Source organism: Equus quagga, chromosome 9 (genome assembly GCF_021613505.1).
Source record: "Equus quagga isolate Etosha38 chromosome 9, UCLA_HA_Equagga_1.0, whole genome shotgun sequence".
NCBI lineage: Eukaryota > Metazoa > Chordata > Mammalia > Perissodactyla > Equidae > Equus > Equus quagga.
In genome coordinates, this window is record NC_060275.1 from 64,481,781 (window position 1) to 64,500,645 (window position 18,865).

The window sequence follows — 18,865 nt, forward strand, 5'->3', positions numbered from 1 at the left end:
ATGGAAAATTCACAAGTATGTGGAGATTAAATTACATGCTCCAGAACAACGAATGCGTCAAAGAAGAAATCAAAAGGGAGATCAAGAGAGGCCTCACTAGGGATCATTGGCCACCTGCCCTAAACAGTTCCTGGGGGCTCTGCCACAGCCCCTGTCACTATGTGATCTGCTCTGGCCATGGGAGTAATAGGAAGGACTCAGGGGGACCCAGGATACCTAGAGGTGGACTTGGTGGCCATTGAGGATGTGGCTGTGAACTTCACCCTGAAGGAGTGGGCTTTACTGGGTCCTTCATAGAAGAAACTCTACAGAGATGTGATGTGAGAAACCTTCAGGAACCAGGCCTCAATAGGAAAAACATGGGAAGATATTGAAGATCAGTACAAAAACCAGGGTAGAAAATGAAGAAGTCATATGGTAAGGAGTCTGTGAAAGTGAAGAGGGTACTCAATGCAGAAAACATTTCAGCCTCATTCCAAATCTCAGCCTGAACAATAAAACTACAGGAGCTAAACCATGTGAATGAGGTGCATGTGGAAAACCCTTCGTGCATCCTGTATCCCTTAACAGGCACCTTAGAGTCACACTGAACCCAAACCATATGACTATCAACAATATGGAGAGAAGCCATATATGTGTAAGGAAGGTGGGAAATCTTTCACTCTTACCAGTTTTCTTCAAATACATGAAAGAACTCATACTGGAGAGAAACCCTATGAATGTAAAAAATGCAGTAATGCGTTCACTTCTTCCAGTTCTCTTTAAGTCCATGAAAGGATTCATGCTGGAAAGAAACCCTATAAATGTAAAAGCTGTGGGAAAGCCTTTATAGCTCCCTCAAGCCTTTGATCACGCATGATCTTTCACACTGGAGATGGACCTTATAAAAGTAAGGAATGTGAGAAAGTGTTCATTTCTTCCAGTGCGTTTCAAGTACATGAAAGGAGTCACAGTGGAGAGAAACCCTATGAATGTAAAGAATGTGAGAAAGCCTTAAGTTCTCATCAAAGTTTCCAAATAAATAAAAAAAGTCATACTGGAGAGAAACAATATGAATGTACAAAATGTAGTAAAGCTTTTAATTTTCCCAGTTCTCTTCAAAGACATGAAATAACTCATATGGGAGAGAAACCCTGTGAATGTCAGTAAAGTGGGAAGGCATTTATTTTTCATGCAAACTTTCAAGGATATACAAGAAAGCATACTAGATGAAAAACCAATTAAATATAATGGATGTGGGAAAGGCTTTTGTCATCTCAGTTCTTTCTGAAGGCATAAAAGCAGTCACTTGATAAAAAGTAAATGAAAGTAAACAGCATGGGAAAGACTTCAATTAGCCTACATCCTTATATGTGAAACTCCCACCAAAAAGAAATATACCTCTAAGTAATACGTGAAAGTTTGATGGAAATTAACTTGTGTATAATGTTCTAGAAACTTTCAACATGAAAGACATTATAAAAGTCGTAAATATATTGTGTTTACCATGCATCTTTCTTAAAGCGCAACATTGGATTACGGATTTCTATTAATTACTTTCAGAAATGAATATTGAGGAGAAATAATTCTGCAAGTCATTCTTGATCACTAGTACATAACATTACTAGGTAGTGCTTTTTCTTTAAATCAGTTAATAATATTTTCCCTTTAACTTTTTTATAGTGTTGTAATTGTTCTGTGTTAAGGGGCCATTGAAAAATGATAGTTTGTATTTGTTGGAATTTTCATCCTGGTCTTGTATTGCTGCTCCTGGATATACTTAATCTATTGTATACATTTCCCTTATTAGATAAAGCTCCTTTTTCCAGGCGGTGGGTACTGAAGTCTGTTTTTATTTTCCATAATATTAAACAGTTGGAAGAAATTTTTATGTATGGTAAGTTTTTAAAGAGAAAAAGAGGAAATCAAGAAATAACTTGAAATGAGCAAAAATGGAAGCACAATATACCAAAACCTATGGGGTACTGCCAAAGCAATTCTAAGAGGGGAGTTTATAGTAATAAATGCCTACATTAAGAAAGAACTCAAATAAACAACTACACTTTACACCTCAAGAAACTAGAAAAAGAAAAACAAACTAAGTCCAAAGTTAGGAGAAGGAAGAAAATAACAAAGATCAGAGCAGAAATAGATCAGAAACCAGAAAAAAATAGAAAAAAATCAATGAATCTAAGAGCTAGTTCTTTGAAAGGATATACAATATACACCAACCTCTAGTTACACTAAGATAAAAGAGAGAAGAATCAAATAAATACAATAAGAAACTGATACCCCAGAAATACATAGGACCATAAGAGAATACCATGAACAATTATATGCCAACAAATTGGATAACCTAGAAAAAGTGGATACATTTTTAGCACATACAACCTACCTGACTACATCAGGAAGAAATAGAAAATCTGAACAGACCAATAATGACCAGGGAGATTGAATCAGTAATCAAAAACCTCCCAACATGGAAAAGCCTGGTACCATATGGTTTCAGTAGTGAAATATAGCAAACATATAAAGAATAATTAACGTCAATCCTTCTCTAACTCTTCCAAAATATTGAAGGGGAAGGAACACTCCAAAAACCATTTTACAAGGGTAATGTTATCCTGATACCATAACCAGATAAGGATACAACAAGAAAAAAACTATAGACCAATGTCCCTGATGAATACAGATGTAAACATTCTCAACAAAATATTAGCAAGCCAAATTAAAAAGCACAGTAAAAGGATCATTCACCACGGTCAGGTTGGATTTATCCCTGTGAATCAAGGCTGGTTCAACATACATCAATCAATAAATGTCATACACCATATTAATAGAATAAAAGATAAAAATTATATGATCATCTCAATATTTGCAGGAAAAGCATTTGACAAAATACAACATCTTTTCATGATAAATCCTCAATAAATGGGATATAGAAGGAACATACCTCAACAGTATAAAGGTCATATACAACAAATACATAGCTAACATCATGCTCAAGGATAAAGGGTTGAAAGCTTTTCCTCTAAGATCAGGAACAAGACAGGTGTGTCCACTCTCACCACTCCTATTGGACATAGTACTGGAAGGCTGACCCAGAGAAATTAAGCAGAAAAAGAAACAAAATTCATCCAAATTGAAAAGGAAGAAGTAAATTGTCATTTTTTGCAGATGATATGATCTTTTATACAGAAAATTCTAAAGAATCAACCAAAACACTGTTGGACTTCATCAGTGAATCCAGTAAAGTTTCAGAAAATAAAATCATCATACAGAAATCAGTTGTTTCTATATATTAACAGCAAAACATCTGAAAAAGAAATAAAGAAAACTATCCCATTCACCATAGCATCAAAAACAACAAAATAGAAATAAATTTAACCAAGGAAATGAAATATATGGACAATTAAAACTGTAAGACTTTGATGGAGTTGATATCAAGACGGCAGCATACACAGACTCTCAACTCACCTCCTCCCATGAACACAACCAAGATACAATTATTCTTGGAAAAATTACCACTGAGAGAGAACTGAAAATTGGATCAAAAGAACCCACACAACAAGGGACAGTCCTGACTGAGGTGGAAGAGGAAGAACTTCCTTTCTGGAGAGAAAAAAGCCACCTTCATGAGCTGCAGAGCTTCACGGCCAGCTGAGAGCAATCCTGAGGTTAGGATTGTTCCCTGGAAGAGTGGGGGAGTGTTACCACTATAAGCATCCTTCGGACTCAGCACAACTGAGATGAGTGTCATAATATCTCACTTTGCTCGCTATTAACTACAACAAGGAATACCCCTGGAAAACCTATGGGACATAAGTGGGAAAAAAACCAACACTTAAGAGCCCATGCACAAATTCACCCATTTCGGAAAGCAACCTAAAGTCATCAGAAAGAAAGGTGCACAGACCTTTGGTGAAAAGAGACTCACCTGATAGGCTGTAGTGCATCTTGGTGGAAGGTGAGACATCTCCAGGGACTGAGACATTGGTGACAGCCATTAGTGTGACCTAGATAGAGGTGCTGACAGAAGCTGGCAGATGCCATTGGAGTTCTTCCCCTGGCCTGTTAGCCCAGGCTCTGCCCCACCCACTAGAGCACTTATTTAATCCTTCTCAGCCATGGCAGGCAGACTGCCCTAGGGACTAGCCTCACCCAACAGCAAGCCCTCAGGCAACTCTTCAGCCTGTATAGACTGGGTCCCTGGATCCTCTGCAGGCAAGTGAGTGGGTGCACCTCTATGGTGCAAGGCATGCATGAGGAGAGGGTGGAGCATGTGGGGCATTGGTGGAGTGTGTGACGACCTCTGCAGTGGGGTGACTGGGCATGATCCACAGGGCCAAGATGTGTGCATGGGCCAGGACTGTGTTGATGGTGTGTGTGGAGCTGTGTGCCCTGAGGCTTATCAGTGGCAGAAGACTGGTGCTTCTCAAACAGTCACATTGGGGATCAGCCCCACCTTTAAAAGCCTGAAACAGTTGAGTGCTCTTGTGCCTGGGGCCAACTCTACTCAGCTACACTCCTGAGAGAGCTTACAACATCTTTGCAGGCTGGAGGCCTACAGCATTTGTAAGCTCCTGAGCCTAGCAAACAACCAGACTGAGGGCCTAGTCACTTAACAGGAAAACTGCAGCAAGTATGTGATATTAGGCCTTGCAGACAACTGAGCTGGTGCTCCCCAAACCCAACAAAGTGACAGAAGTGTTCAGAAAAGCCACACACAAATGAGCATTACAATCAGCTGGCCAGGGATACAGCCTAGACTCCCTGGGCACCTGCAGCAAAAGCAACCCCATCACAACAGAAGGACACACATAGCCTACACAGAGGTCACTCCTGGAACATTTGGAATTGGTGATGAGGGGAAACACACTGCTGGGCCTCAAAAGGTGAATCCTACATAAGGCCACTTCTCCAAGATCAGGAGACACAGCTGACTCGCCTAATACATACATATAAGCACAGAGAAAGAGGCAAAATGAGGAGACAAAGGAATAGGTTCCAAACAAGAGAACAGTACAAAACTCCAGGAAAAGAACTAAATGAAACAGAAATAAACAATCTACCTGACAAAGAGTTAAAACAAAAATTCGTAAAGATGCTCAACAATCTTGGGAGAAGAGTGGATGAACATAGTGAGAACATCCACAAAGAATTGGAAAATATAAAAAAGAACCAATCAGAAATGAAGAATACAATCTGGAAAGGGAAAACTCACTAGAGGGACTCAATAGCAGAGTAGTTGACACAGAAGAACAGATCGGTAAGCTGGAAAAAAGACTAGAGGAAATCACCAAGGCTGAACAAATAAAAGAAAAAAGAATTAAAAAGAATGAGGACAGTCTAAGAGAACTCTGCAACAACAAGTGCACTAACATTCACATTATAGATATCCCAGAAGGACAAGAGACAAAGGGGCAGAGAATTTATTTAAAGAAATAATAGCTGAAAACATTCCTAACCTAAAAAAGGAAACAGACATCCAAGTACAGGAGGTACAGAAAGCACCAAACAAGATAAACCCAAAGAGGCCCACACCAAGACATATTATAATTAAAATGTCCAAAATTAAAGATAAAGAGAGAATCCTAAAAATTGCAAGAGAAAGGCAACAAGTGACATACAAAGGGAACACCATAAGGCTATCAGCTGACTTCTCAGCAGAAACCCTACAGGCTAGAAGAGAGTAGCATGACTAATTTAAAGAGATGAAAGGAAAAAACCTACAGCCAAGAATACTCTACCCAGCAAGGTTATCATTCAGAATGGAAGGAGAGATAACGAGTTTCCCAGACAAGCAAAAATTAAAGGAGGTTATCACCAAGAAATCAGTTTTACAGGAAATGCTAAAGGGACTTATTTAAGTTGGAAAGACAAGATTACAAACAGAGATAAGAAAATTATCAAAAATAAAAGACACTAGAACCACTGGTAAAGGCAAAAATAGAGTAAAAGTAGCAGATCAACCATCTATGAAGAGAATACAAAGGTCAAAAGACAAAAGTACTAAAATTACCTATTTCAATGATAAGAGGGTAGTGGATACACACACACAAAATAAGAGGTTAGATTTGATATAAAAAACATAAAATGTGGGAGAGTAAAAGAGTAGAGCTTTTAGAAAGAGGTCAAACTAAAGAGACCATCAGCTCAATGTAGATTGCTATATACATAGATTATTATATATATGTGAACGTCATGATAATCACAAACTAGAAAGCTATAATTAATACACAAAAAAGTAAGAGAAAGGAAGATAAACAGCACTAAAGAAAGCCATAAAATCACAAGAGAAGAGAGCAAGAGACGAGGAAAGGAACAGAGAGGCATAGGGTGGCCGAGTGGAAAAAAAAACAAGACCCACATATATGCTGCATACAAGAGACACACTTCAGACCTAAAAACACACAAGCTGAAAGTGAAGGGATGGAAAAATATACTCCATGCAAATGTCAATGTAAAGAAAGCTGCGACAGCAATACTTATATCAGACAAAGTAGACTTTAAAACAAAAGCTGTAGGGGCTGGTCCCATGGCCGGGTGATTAAGTTCACGTGCTCCACTGCAGGCGGCCCAGTGTTTCGTTGGTTCGAATCCTGGGCATGGACATGGCACTGCTCATCAAACCATGCTGAGGCAGCGTCCCACATGCCACAACTAGAAGGACCCACAACAAAGAATATAAAACTATGTTCTGGGGGGCTTTGGAGAGAAAAAGGAAAAAATAAAATAAAATCTTTAAAAGAAACTGTAACAAAAGACAAAGAAGGGCACTACATAATGATAAAGGGAATGATCCAACAAGAGGATATAACACTTGTAAATATCTATGCACCCAACATAGGAGCACTTAAATATATAAAGCAACTATTAACAGACATAAAAGATGAAATAGACAATAACACAATAATAGTAGGGGACTTTAACACTCCACTTACACCAGTGGATAGATCAGCAAAACAGAAGGTCAGGAAGGAAATATTGGCCTTCAATGACACATTACACCAGGTGGACTTAGTAGATATATATAGAACATTCCATTTAAACACTTCAAAATACACATTCTTTTCAAATGCATATGGAACATTCTCCAGGATTGATCACATATGAGACCACAAAACAAGTCTCAATAAACTTAAGAAGATTGAAATAATACCAAGCGTCTTTTCTGACCACAAAGTTATGAAACTGGAAATCAACTACAAGAAGAAAATCAGAAAAGCCACTAATATGTGGATATTTAAAAAAAAAATGCTACTAAACAATGATGGAGTCAATCAAGAAATCAAAGGGGAAATAAAAAATTCCTGGAGACAAATGAAAATGAAAAGATGACATATCAAAATCTATGGATACAGCCAAAGAAATGCTAAGAGGGAAGTTTATAGCAATTCAGGCCTACCTCAGCAAACAAGAAAAGTCCCAAATAAACAATCTAACAGTGCACCTAAAGGAACTGGAAAAAGAAAACAAACAAAGCCCAAAATCAGCAGAAGGAAAGAAATAATAAAAATCAGCACAGAAGCAAATGAAATAGAGACTAAAAAAAACAATAGAACAAATCAATGAAGCCAAGAGCTGGTTCTTTGAAAAGATAAATAAAATTGACAAACCTTTAGCTAGTCTGACCAAGAGAAAAAGAGAGAAGGCTCAAATAAACAAAATCAGAAATGAAAGAGGAGAAATTACATCAGATACTTCAGAAATACAAAGGACTCTAAGAGAATACTATGAAAAGCTATACTCCAACAACTTGGATAATCTAGAAGAAATGGATAAATTTTCAGAATCATACAACCTTCCAAAATGGAATCCAGAAGAAATAGAGAATTTCAAAAGACCAATCACCAGTAAGGAGATTGAAACAGTAATCAGAAAACTTTCAAAAAGTAAAAGCCCAGGACCAGATGGCTTTCCTAGTGAATTCTACCAACCATTCAAAAGTGATTTAATACTTATCCTTCTCAAACTCTTCCAAAAAATTGAAGGGGAGAGGAGGCTTCCTAACTCATTCTATGAAGCTGACATTATCCTGATACCAAAACCAGACAAGGACAACACAAAAAAAGAAAATTACAGCCCAATATCACTGATGAACATTGATGCAAAAAGTCTCAACAAAATACTAGCAAATTGAATACAACAATACATTAAAACGATCCTAGACCATGATCAAGTGGGTTTTATTCCAGGGGTACAGGGATGGTTCAACATCCACAAATCAATCAACATGGTACATCACATAACAAAATGAAGAATAAAAATCACATGATCATCTCAATAGATGCAGAGAACTCATTGACAACATACAGCATCATTTATGATAAAACCTCTGAATAAAATAGGTATAGAAGGAAAGCACCTCAACATAATAAACACCATATATGACAAACCCACAGCTAGTATCATTTTCAATGGAGAAAAACTGGAAGTTATCCGTCTAAGAAGAGGAACCAGACAAGGATGCCCACTTTCATTATTCTCATTTAACATAGTATTGGAAGTCTTAGCCAGAGCAATCAGGCAAGAAAAACAAAAAGGATCCAAATTGGAAAGGAAGAAGTGAAATTGTCACTATTTGCAGATGACATGATTTTACATATAGAAAACCCTAAAGAATACACTAAAAAACTTTTAGAAATAAGAAATGAATATGGTCAAGTAGCAGAATACAAAATCAACATACCAAAATCAGTTGTGCTTCTATACCCTAACAATGAAGTAGCAGAAAGAGAAATTAAGAATACTATCCCAGGGCTGGCCCCATGGCCAAGTGGTTAAGTTCACCCATTCTGCTTCAGCAGCCCAGGGTTTCACTGGTTCAGATCCTGGGTGGGGGCCTAGCACCACTCATCAAGCCATGCTGAGGCAGCGTCCCATGTAGCTCAACTAGAGGGATCCACAACTAGAACACACAACGATGTACTTGGAGGAGGGGTGCTTTGGGGAGAAGCGAAAAGAAAAAACAGAGGAAGTTTGGCAACAGATGTTAACTGAGGGCAAATCTTTAAAAAAAAAGAAGAAGGAGAAGAATACAATCCCATTTGCAATTGCAACAAAAAGAATAAAATATCTAGGAATAAGCTTAACCAAAGAATGAAAGATCTGTACTCTGAAAACTATAAAATATTGTTGAGAGAAATTGAAGAAGACACAAAGAAATGGAAAGATATTCCGTGCTCTTGGATTGGAAGAATTAACATAGTTTAAACATTCACACTTCCTAAAGCAATCTACAGATTTGATGCAATTCCTATCAAAGTTCCAACAACATTTTTCACAGAAATGGAACAAAGAATTTTAAAATGATATGGAACAACAAAAGACCCTAAATAGCCAAAGGAATTCTGACAAAAAAAGAACAAAGCTGGAGGTATCACACTCCCTGAATTCAAAATTTACTACAGAGCCATAGTAACCAAAACGGCATGGTACTGACACAAAAACAGACACACAGATCAATGGAACAGAATCAAGAGGCCAGAAATAAACCCACACATCTACAGACAGTTAATTTACAACAAGAAAGCCAAGAACATACAATGGAGAAAGGAGAGTCTCTTCAATAAGTGCTGTTTTGAAAACTGGACAGCCATATGCAAAGTAATGAAAGTAGACCATTATCTTACACCATACACTAAAATCAACTCAAAATGGATTAAAGACCTGGGTGTAAGACCTGGAACCACTAAACTTCTAGAAGGAAGCATAGGCCAGTTCTCTCTTCAGTGCTGCTCTTAGCAGCATATTTTCAAGCACCACATCTGACTGGGCAAGGGAAACAATAGCAAAATTAAACAAATGGGACTACATCAAACTAAAAATCTTTTGCACAGCAAAGGAAACAATCAACGAGACGAAAAGACAACCTAACAATTGGGAGAAGATATTTGCAAACCATGTATCTCATAAGTGGTTAATACAAAATATGAAAAGAACTCATACATCTCAACAACAAAAAACTAACAACCCAGACATCAGCACTATGGAGGAGTGAGCTTGCCCAGGACTCTCTCCCCTCCAGCATACAACAAAAAGGAGCAATCATATTCTAACAGAAAATACCCTAAAAGCACAAAAATTCTCGGAGAGTCTCAGCAGTCACATCAGGGAGGGCGGAGAGGCTGGAGGCCCCCTTGGAGGAGCTGGAACAGGGTAAGAGAGATCTTCGCTTCCTCCCCTAAAGACTGGGATCGTTGCCGTGGAAGGCTACGTGAGGGAAGGAGTGGGGGCGGTGTCACATATCCCTGGGATTACCCAGGACGCCCTAGGGCCCTTGCAGCCTAGCGGGAAGCCCTCTAATGGGGCAAAAGCTTTCCCACTTGGGTGACCTCATCAAGACAAGACCCCAGGAGACCAGATAGTGAGATCTGATTGGGAAACGCAGGACTGCACGCAGGAGAAAGCGCCCTCCCCTGAACCGTGCCCACCATCTCAGGTGAAGGCAGAGGGCTCAGAATACCTGGCTCTCGACCGCCACCCAGTGGTGATAGGCTGCAACTGCAACCAAATAATATCAAAATGGGAAAGACCCGTCCTTCCAGCATCAGGCAATTCTTCAAATCCCCAGACCAGGGAGAAAATGACAAGCACCCAGAACTCAGTCCTGAGGACTCAGAAATAAGTAAACTAAATGACAATGAATTCAAAATAGCTATCATCCAAAAACTCAATGATGTAAAAGAGAATATAGAGAAATAATTCAACGAGGTCAGGAGGTACTTCACAAAAGAGATTGAAACTACAAAGAAGAATCAATCAGAAATATTAGAGATGAAAGATACAATGGAAAAGATAAAACAAAATACAGATTCCCTGAATGCTTGTGTGGGCACCATAGAGGAGCAAATCGGCATAATTGAAGATAGACATGTTGAAGTGCTCCAAACAGAGGAGGAGAGAGAACTGAGACTAAAAAGAAATGGAGAAATTCTCTGAGAAATATCTGACTCAATGAGGAAATGCAACATAAGAATTATAGGTATTCAAGAAGGAGAAGAGAACGAGAATGGAGCAGAAAGCTTGTTCACAGAAATAATAGCAGAGAACTTCCCAAATCTAGGGAATGAGAAGGAAATGTGTGTGGAGGAAGCTTTCAGATCTCCCAGATTTGTCAATGTAAAAAGACCTACTGCAAGGCATATAGTATTAAAACTGGTAAAAATGAATGACAAAGAAAGAATACTCAGGGCATCAAGGCAGATGAAAATAACCTACAAAGGAACCCCTATCAAGCTTTCAGCAGATCTCTCTGCAGAAACCTTACAAGCTAGGAGAGACTGGAATGACATATTCAAAACTTTAACAGACAAAAATCTTCAGCCAAGAGTACTCTATGCAGCAAAAATATCCTTCAGATATGAGGAGAAATTAAATCTTTCCCAGACAAACAAAAGCTAAGTGGCTTCATAGCCATGAGACCTCTCCTACAAGAAATCCTCAAGAAGGCTGTCATACCTGAAGAAAGAAAAAAAGGGAGAAAGGGGTCACAAAACACAGTAAGGAGACAAATAGGTAGGCAGAATCAGAATCTTCTGCAAATTCATATATTCGGATAGCAAATATTCAACTATAGCATTAGGATAAAGGGAAGGAAAATACCAGAAACAAAGACAGTCTTGTCACTTTAACCATAAACTCACAACACAAGTTGGAATAAAATATGAGAATAATAGCTTAGGAGGGGAGGAGGAAAGAGACTGAATCAGTTTAAACTAAGGAAATAAGAGACCATCAGAAAATGGAGTATGTTATGCACGAGTTTCTGAATACAAACCTCAGGGAAGCCACTAAACTAAAAAGTAGAACAGAGACACAAAAAATAAATAAGGAAAAAACAAAGAAACACAGCATAAAAAACTGCATAATTCAATGGGTAGACCAAAACACACAGGACAAGAAACAAAGGAAATGCAGGAAAACCAGAGAATGAGTGACAGAATGACAGCATTAAACCCTCATACATCAATAATCACCCTCAATGTAAATGGCGTGAGCTCTCCAATAAAAAGACACAGAGTGGCAAGATGGATTAAAGAACAATATCCAACAATCCGTTGCCTCCAGGAAACACATCTCAGCTCCAATGACAAACACAGGCTCAGAGTGAAGGGGTGGAAGATGATACTCCAAGCTAATGGCAAACAAAAGAAAGCAGGCATTGCAATACTTACATCAGACAAAGTAGACTTCAAGATAAGGCAGGTAAAGAGAGACAAAGAGGGGCAATATATAATGATGAAAGGGACACTCCATCAAGAAGAAATAATGCTTATAGATATCTACGCACCCAATACAGGAGCACCAAAGTTCATAAAGCAACTATTAACAAACCTAAAAGAAGATATTAAAAATAACCTAATAATAGTAGGGGACCTCAACACCCCACTCACATCATTGGGCAGATCACCCAGACAGAAAATCAACAAGGAAACAGTGGAATTAAACAAAAAGCTAAAACAATTGGACTTAATAGACATACATAGAACACTCCATCCAAAAACAGCAGAATACACATTCTTCGCAAGTACACACAGAACATTCTCAAGGATAGACCACATTTTTGGAAACAAGGCAAGCCTCTACAAATTTTAAAAAATTGAAATAATAACAAGCATCTTCTCCGATCAGAATGCTATAAGGCCAGAAATTAATTACAAGAAAAAAGCTGAGAAAGGCACAAGGATGTAGAGACTAAACAATATGCTATTGAACAAGCAATGGATCATTGAAGAAATTAAAGAAGAAATCAAAAAATACCTGGAGACAAATGAAAATGATAACGTGCCATACTAACTCATATGGGATGCAGGAAAAGCTGTATTAAGAGGGAAATTCATCACAATATAGGCACACCTTAACAAACAAGAAAAATTCCAAATACTCAATCTCAAATTACACCTAACTGAATTAGAAAAAGAAGAACAAAGCCCAAAGCCAGCAGGAGAGAAATAATAAAAATCAGAGTAGAAATAGATGCTATTGAAACAAAAAAGGCAGTAGAAAGGATTAATGAAAGAAAGAGCTGGTTCTTTGAGAAGAAAAATAAAATTGACAAACCCCTAGCCAGACTTACAAAGAAAAAATAGAGAAAGCTCAAATAAACAAAATCAGAAATGAAAGAGGAGAAATAACAACAGACTCCGCAGAAATACAACGGATTATAAGAGAATACTATGAAAAACTATATGCCAACAAAATGGATAACCTAGAGGAAATGGATACATTCTTAGACTCCTACAACCTCCCAAAGCTAAGTCAAGAAGAAACAGACAATCTGAACAGACCAATCACAAGGAAAGAGATTGAAACAGCAATCAAAAGCATCCCAAAGAATAAAACCCCAGGACCATACGGCTTTCCTGGGGAATTCCACCAAACTTTCAGAGAGGATTTAATACCTATCCTTTTCAAGCTATTCCAAAAAATTAGGGAGGATGGAACACTTCCTAACACATTCAATATGGCCAACATCACTCATACCAAAGTCTGACAAGGACAGCACAAAAAAGGGGAACTACAGGCCAATATCACTGATAAACATAGATGCAAAAATTCTCAACAAAATTTTGGCAACCCAAATTCAGTAATACATCAAAAGGATCATACATCAATATCAAGTGGGATTTATACCAGGGATACAGGGATGGTTCAACATCCACAAATCAATCAATGTGACACACCACATCAACAAATTGAGGAATAAAAACCACATGATCATCTCAATAGATGCAGAGAAAGCATTTGACAAGATCCAACAGCCATTTATGATAAAAACTCTAAACAAAATGGGGATAGAAGGAAATTACCTCAACATAATAAAGTCCATATATGACAAACCCACAGCCAACATCATACTCAATGGGCAAAAACTGAGTGCCATCCCCCTGAGAACAGGAATGAGACAAGGATGCCCTCTATCACCACTCTTATTTAACATATTACTGGAGGTTTTGGCCAGAGCAATTAGACAAGAGAAAGAAATAAAAGGAATCCAAGTAGGGAGTGAAGAAGTGAAACTCTCACTGTTTGTAGATGATGTGATCTTATATATAGAAAACCCAAAAAATCCACTGGAAAACTAACAGAAATAATTAACAACTACAGTAAAGTTGCAGGGTACAGAGTCAACTTACAAAAATCAGTTGCTTTTCTATACTCCAATAATGAACTTACAGAAAGAGAACTCAAAAATATCATTCCATTTGCAATCTCAACTAAAAAAATAATGTACCTAGAAATAAATTTAACCAAGGAGGTGAAGGACTTATACAAATAAAACTATATGGCATTACTGAGAGCAACTGATAATGACTTAAAGAGATGGAAAGAGATTCCTTGCTCATGGATTGGAAGAATAAACATAGTTAAAATGTCCATACTACCCAAAGCAATCTACAGATTCAATGCAATCCCTATCAGAACCCCAATGACATTCTTCACGGAAATAGAGCAAAGAGTACTAAAATTCATATGGGGCGATCAAAGACCACGAATTGCTAAGGTAATCTTGAGAAAAAAGAACAGCTGGAGGTATCACAATCTCTGATTTAACAATGTACTACAAAGCCATAGTGACCAAAGCAGCATGGTACTGGTAGTAAAACAAGCACATGGATCAATGGAACAGAACTGAAAGCCCAGAAATAAAACCACACATCTACTGTCACCTAATCTTCAACAAAGATGCCAAGAACATACAATGGAGAAAAGATAGTCTCTTCAATAAATGGTGTTGGGAAAACCGGACAGCCACATGCAAAAGAATGAAAGTAGACCACTATCTCACACCATACACAAAAATAAAGCCAAAATGGATCAAAGACTTGAAGATATGTCCTGAAACTATAAAACTCCTGGAAGATAATATTGGTAGTATACTCTTTGACATCAAACTAAAAAGGATCTTTTCAAATACCATGTCCTCTCAGACAAGGGAAACAAAAGAAAAAATAAACAAGTGGGAATTCATCAGACTAAATGAACAGACATTTTTAAAAAGAAGATATACAGATGGCCAATAAACACATGAAAAGATGTTCATCACTAATCATCAGGGAAATGCAAATCAAAACTACACTAAGATACCACCTTACACCTGTTAAAATGTTTATAATAACAAATGTTGGAGAAGGTGTGGAGAGAAGGGAACCCTCACACACTGCTGGTGGGAATGCAAACTGGTGCAATCACTATGGAAAACAGTATTGAGATTCCTCAAAAAACTAAAAATAGACCTACCATATGAACCAGTTATCCCACTACGGGGTATCTACCCAAACAATGTGAAATCAACAACCCAAAGTAACATATGCACCCCTATGTTCATTGCAGCACTATTCACAAAAGCCAAGACATGCAAGCAATGCAAGTGCCCATCGACCATTGATTGGATAAAGAAGATGTGGTATATATATACAATGGAATACTACTCAGCCAGTAAAAAGACAAATTCATCCCATTTGCAATAACATGGAAGGACCTAGAGGGAATTATGCTGAGAAAAATAAGCCAGACTGAAGAAGACAAACACCAGATGATTTCACTCATATGTGGAATATAAACAAGTACTGGGACAAACAAAAGAGTTTAGTGGTTACCAGGGGAAGGTGGGTGGGGGGGACACTGGGTGTGAAGGAGAGCACTTATGTGGTGACAGTCAAGAAATAATGTACAACTGAAATCTCACATTGATGTAAACTATTATGAACTTGATAAATTTTTTTTAAAAAACTAACAACCCAATAAAAAGTGGGCAAAAGATCTGAACAGAGATTTCTCCAAAGAAGAAATACAGATGGCCAACAGGCACATGAAAAGATGTTCAACATCATTAACTATCAGGGAAATTCAAATCAAAACTACAATGAGATATCATTGTATCCTGTCAGAATGGCTATAATTAATAAGACAGGAAACAATAAGTATTGGAGAGGATGTGGAGAGAAGGGAACCCTCATAGTCTGCTGGTGGGAGTGCAAACTGCTGCAGCCACTATGGAAAACAGTATGAAGATTCCTCAAAATTTAAGAATATATCTACCATATGATCCAGCTATCCCACTATTGGGTATTTGTCAGAAGAACTTGAAAACACAAATGCATAAAGATACATGCACCCCTATGTTCACTGCAGCATTGTTCACAGTAGCCAAGACTTGGAAGCAACCTAGGTGCCCATCAAGGGATGAATGGATAAAGATGTGGTATATGTATACAATGGAATACTACTCAGCCATAAGAAATGATGAAATCTGGCCATTTGTGACAACATGGATGGACCTTGAGGATATTATCCTAAGTGAAAAAAGCCAGAAGGAGAAAGTCATCTACCATATGATCTCATTCATAAGTAGATGATAAAAACCACAACAAACAAATACATAGAAACAAAGATTGGATTAGTGGTTACTAGAAGGGACCAGAGGAGGGAGGAAGGCAAAAGGTATGTGGTGATGGATTGTAATTAGTCTTTGGGTGATGAACATGATGTAATCTACACAGAAACCAAAATACATGACGATGTACGCTTGAAGTTTACATAATGTTATAAACCAATGTTACTGCAACAACAACAAAAAAATCTAGCCTTACCAAAGTGACTTCTTAGTTGCAATACCTTGCCAATGGACTTTAGGTAGCCAATTGTATCATGTGAAAACCTGATCAATTTACTTTTACTCAAAACATGAACTTATTATTGCTTTTTCTTCTTTGGTCATATTGGTTTGAAATTTCAGAACAGTGTTGGGTAGTGGCAGCAGCAGGCATATTTGTCTTCTGTATGATCTTTATGGGGATTCTTCAAATATCTTCGTGTCAGGGTTGTTATTAGCTGATGACCAAGGAAACTACTTTATCATAGTTAAGAAATATCCTATTTACAGATCCTCAGACCAGTTTTCATGCAATATCTTTGGCATTTAATAAGACAATCCTATTTTATTTGGATGATTTTTTCTACTGATTTGCTCTACTACAATAAATAAATTACCAATATGAAATGCTGGTTGCTTTCTAAGGTTGAATGCTACCTGGTCATGGTATTTGTTTTGCTTGATAAATTGCTGAATATATTTTATTGCTATTTTCTTTGAGCTTTATCCTGATACATTAATTATAAAAAGATTAATCTGTAGTCTTGGCTGTACCTCTGCTATTGTGAAGAGCTGTTGGCTTTTGGTATCATGATTAAAATGGCTTCATAAAATTCATTGGGACATTTATTTTCAAGTGACTGCAAATAATTTTTATGTATTTCAAATTAGTAATTTGGCGCTGTGTCTTTTCTGGGAGGTAAAGTTGATTGATGACTCAATTTCTTTCATGATTGGTCCATTATACATTTTAAGTAGTCAAATGAGTAGAAATTGTGAGTAGAAAGTGAGTAGATATCACGACATTACCATATTTTATGGAAATTATATACAGATCCAGGCCTTTTTAATTAGTATTATTAAAACAATAATAAAAATTATTGTGATTATTTTTATTGTAAAGGCACTTAAAAGTATACAGATTAGTTAAAGACATCTGAAAAGACTAAGACTGGATGACCAGGTATCAGGGCAGTTGAACAGATGAGGTCTACTTTGGGAGCAAAATTAGTTTTCATGTGTAGGTTTTCCAGCTGGTGGTGGCAACACAGAAGAAGTTGGCGGCATTTGGATGTTCTGAGGAGAAGATGGCGGCATTTGGAAACCCCAAACTGACAGACAAGAAAGAAGAAATGCTTTATCTCCTCAAATTGCATTCAAGCTAACAGTGACCACGGTTCTGAGATGCCTATTGGTCATTGATTCAGTCTTGCTTCTGCCTCTTTCTTGGAAGAAACTGCTATAAACAGAAACAGGAAACCACTCGGCGCTCCCAGTATGTCCCCTCCTAGGACTTTCTGAGAAGCCAGAGATTCAATGTGTTTTCTTTGGGCTGTTCCTGTCTTTGTACCTGGTTACTGTTTTGGGGATCATCCTGGCCATCATTTCAGACTCCCACCTTCACACACCCATATACTTCTTCCTCTCCAACCTGTCCTATTCTGACATCTGTTTCACCTCCACCACCATCCCAAAGATGCTCCTGAACATCCAGGTGCAGAGCAAAGTCATTAGCTACGCAGGCTGCATCATGCAGATGTATTTTTTTTCACAGGTTTTGGACTTTTGGACAATTTACTCCTGACTGTGATGGCCCATGACCGTTTCGTGGCCATCTGCCACCCGTTGCACTACACAGTCATTATGAACCCCCGCTTCTGTGCCCAGTTACTCCGCCTGACCTGGCCTATCAGTGTTCTTGGGGCCCTGCCTGAGAGTTTAACCATGTTGTCGCTTTCTTTCTGTGCAGTCACTGAAATCCTGCAGTATTTATGTGAACTCCCTGAGGTCCTCAAGCTCGCCTGCTCTGACACTTTCATCAATAACATTGTATTATATATTGTAACAGGCACTACGGGCTTTTCTCCTCTCACTGGGATCCTTTTTTCTTATTCTCAAATCGTTTCTTGTGTACTGAGGATCTCAGCAGGAGGGAAGTATAGCGTGTTTTCCACCTGTGCGTCTCACCTCTCAGTTGTCTCCTTGTTCTGTGGGACCTGCCTGGGGGTCTGCCTCAGTTCCACATGGACACACGCCTCTCAGACATGGGTGTTTGCCTCAGTCCTGTACACTGTGATCACTCCCGTGATGAACCCCGTCATCTACAGCCTGAGGAGCAGGGTCATGAAGAGGGCCTTTAGAAAGCCTGACTACAGCGTGTCATCTTCCCAAGACAAGAGCAAAGACTCTGTGCCTGGACAAGTGTGACCAAGGGCAATGGAACAGAGCACTTAACAGTGTGGACTCTGAAGTCCCCCTGACTGGGTTCAAATGCTGATGTCGCTT

At 38.2% G+C, this 18,865-nt stretch overlaps 1 protein-coding gene across 1 annotated transcript; it reads left to right on the forward strand.

Moving 5' to 3' along the window:
- Positions 1-855: 855 nt before the first annotated feature.
- Positions 856-18,787, forward strand: LOC124244582 (olfactory receptor 7A17-like). The gene is given in 3 exon segments (XM_046671192.1): positions 856-982; positions 17,857-18,116; positions 18,119-18,787. Coding segments are annotated over 3 exon segments (1,056 nt in total).
- Positions 18,788-18,865: the final 78 nt, after the last annotated feature.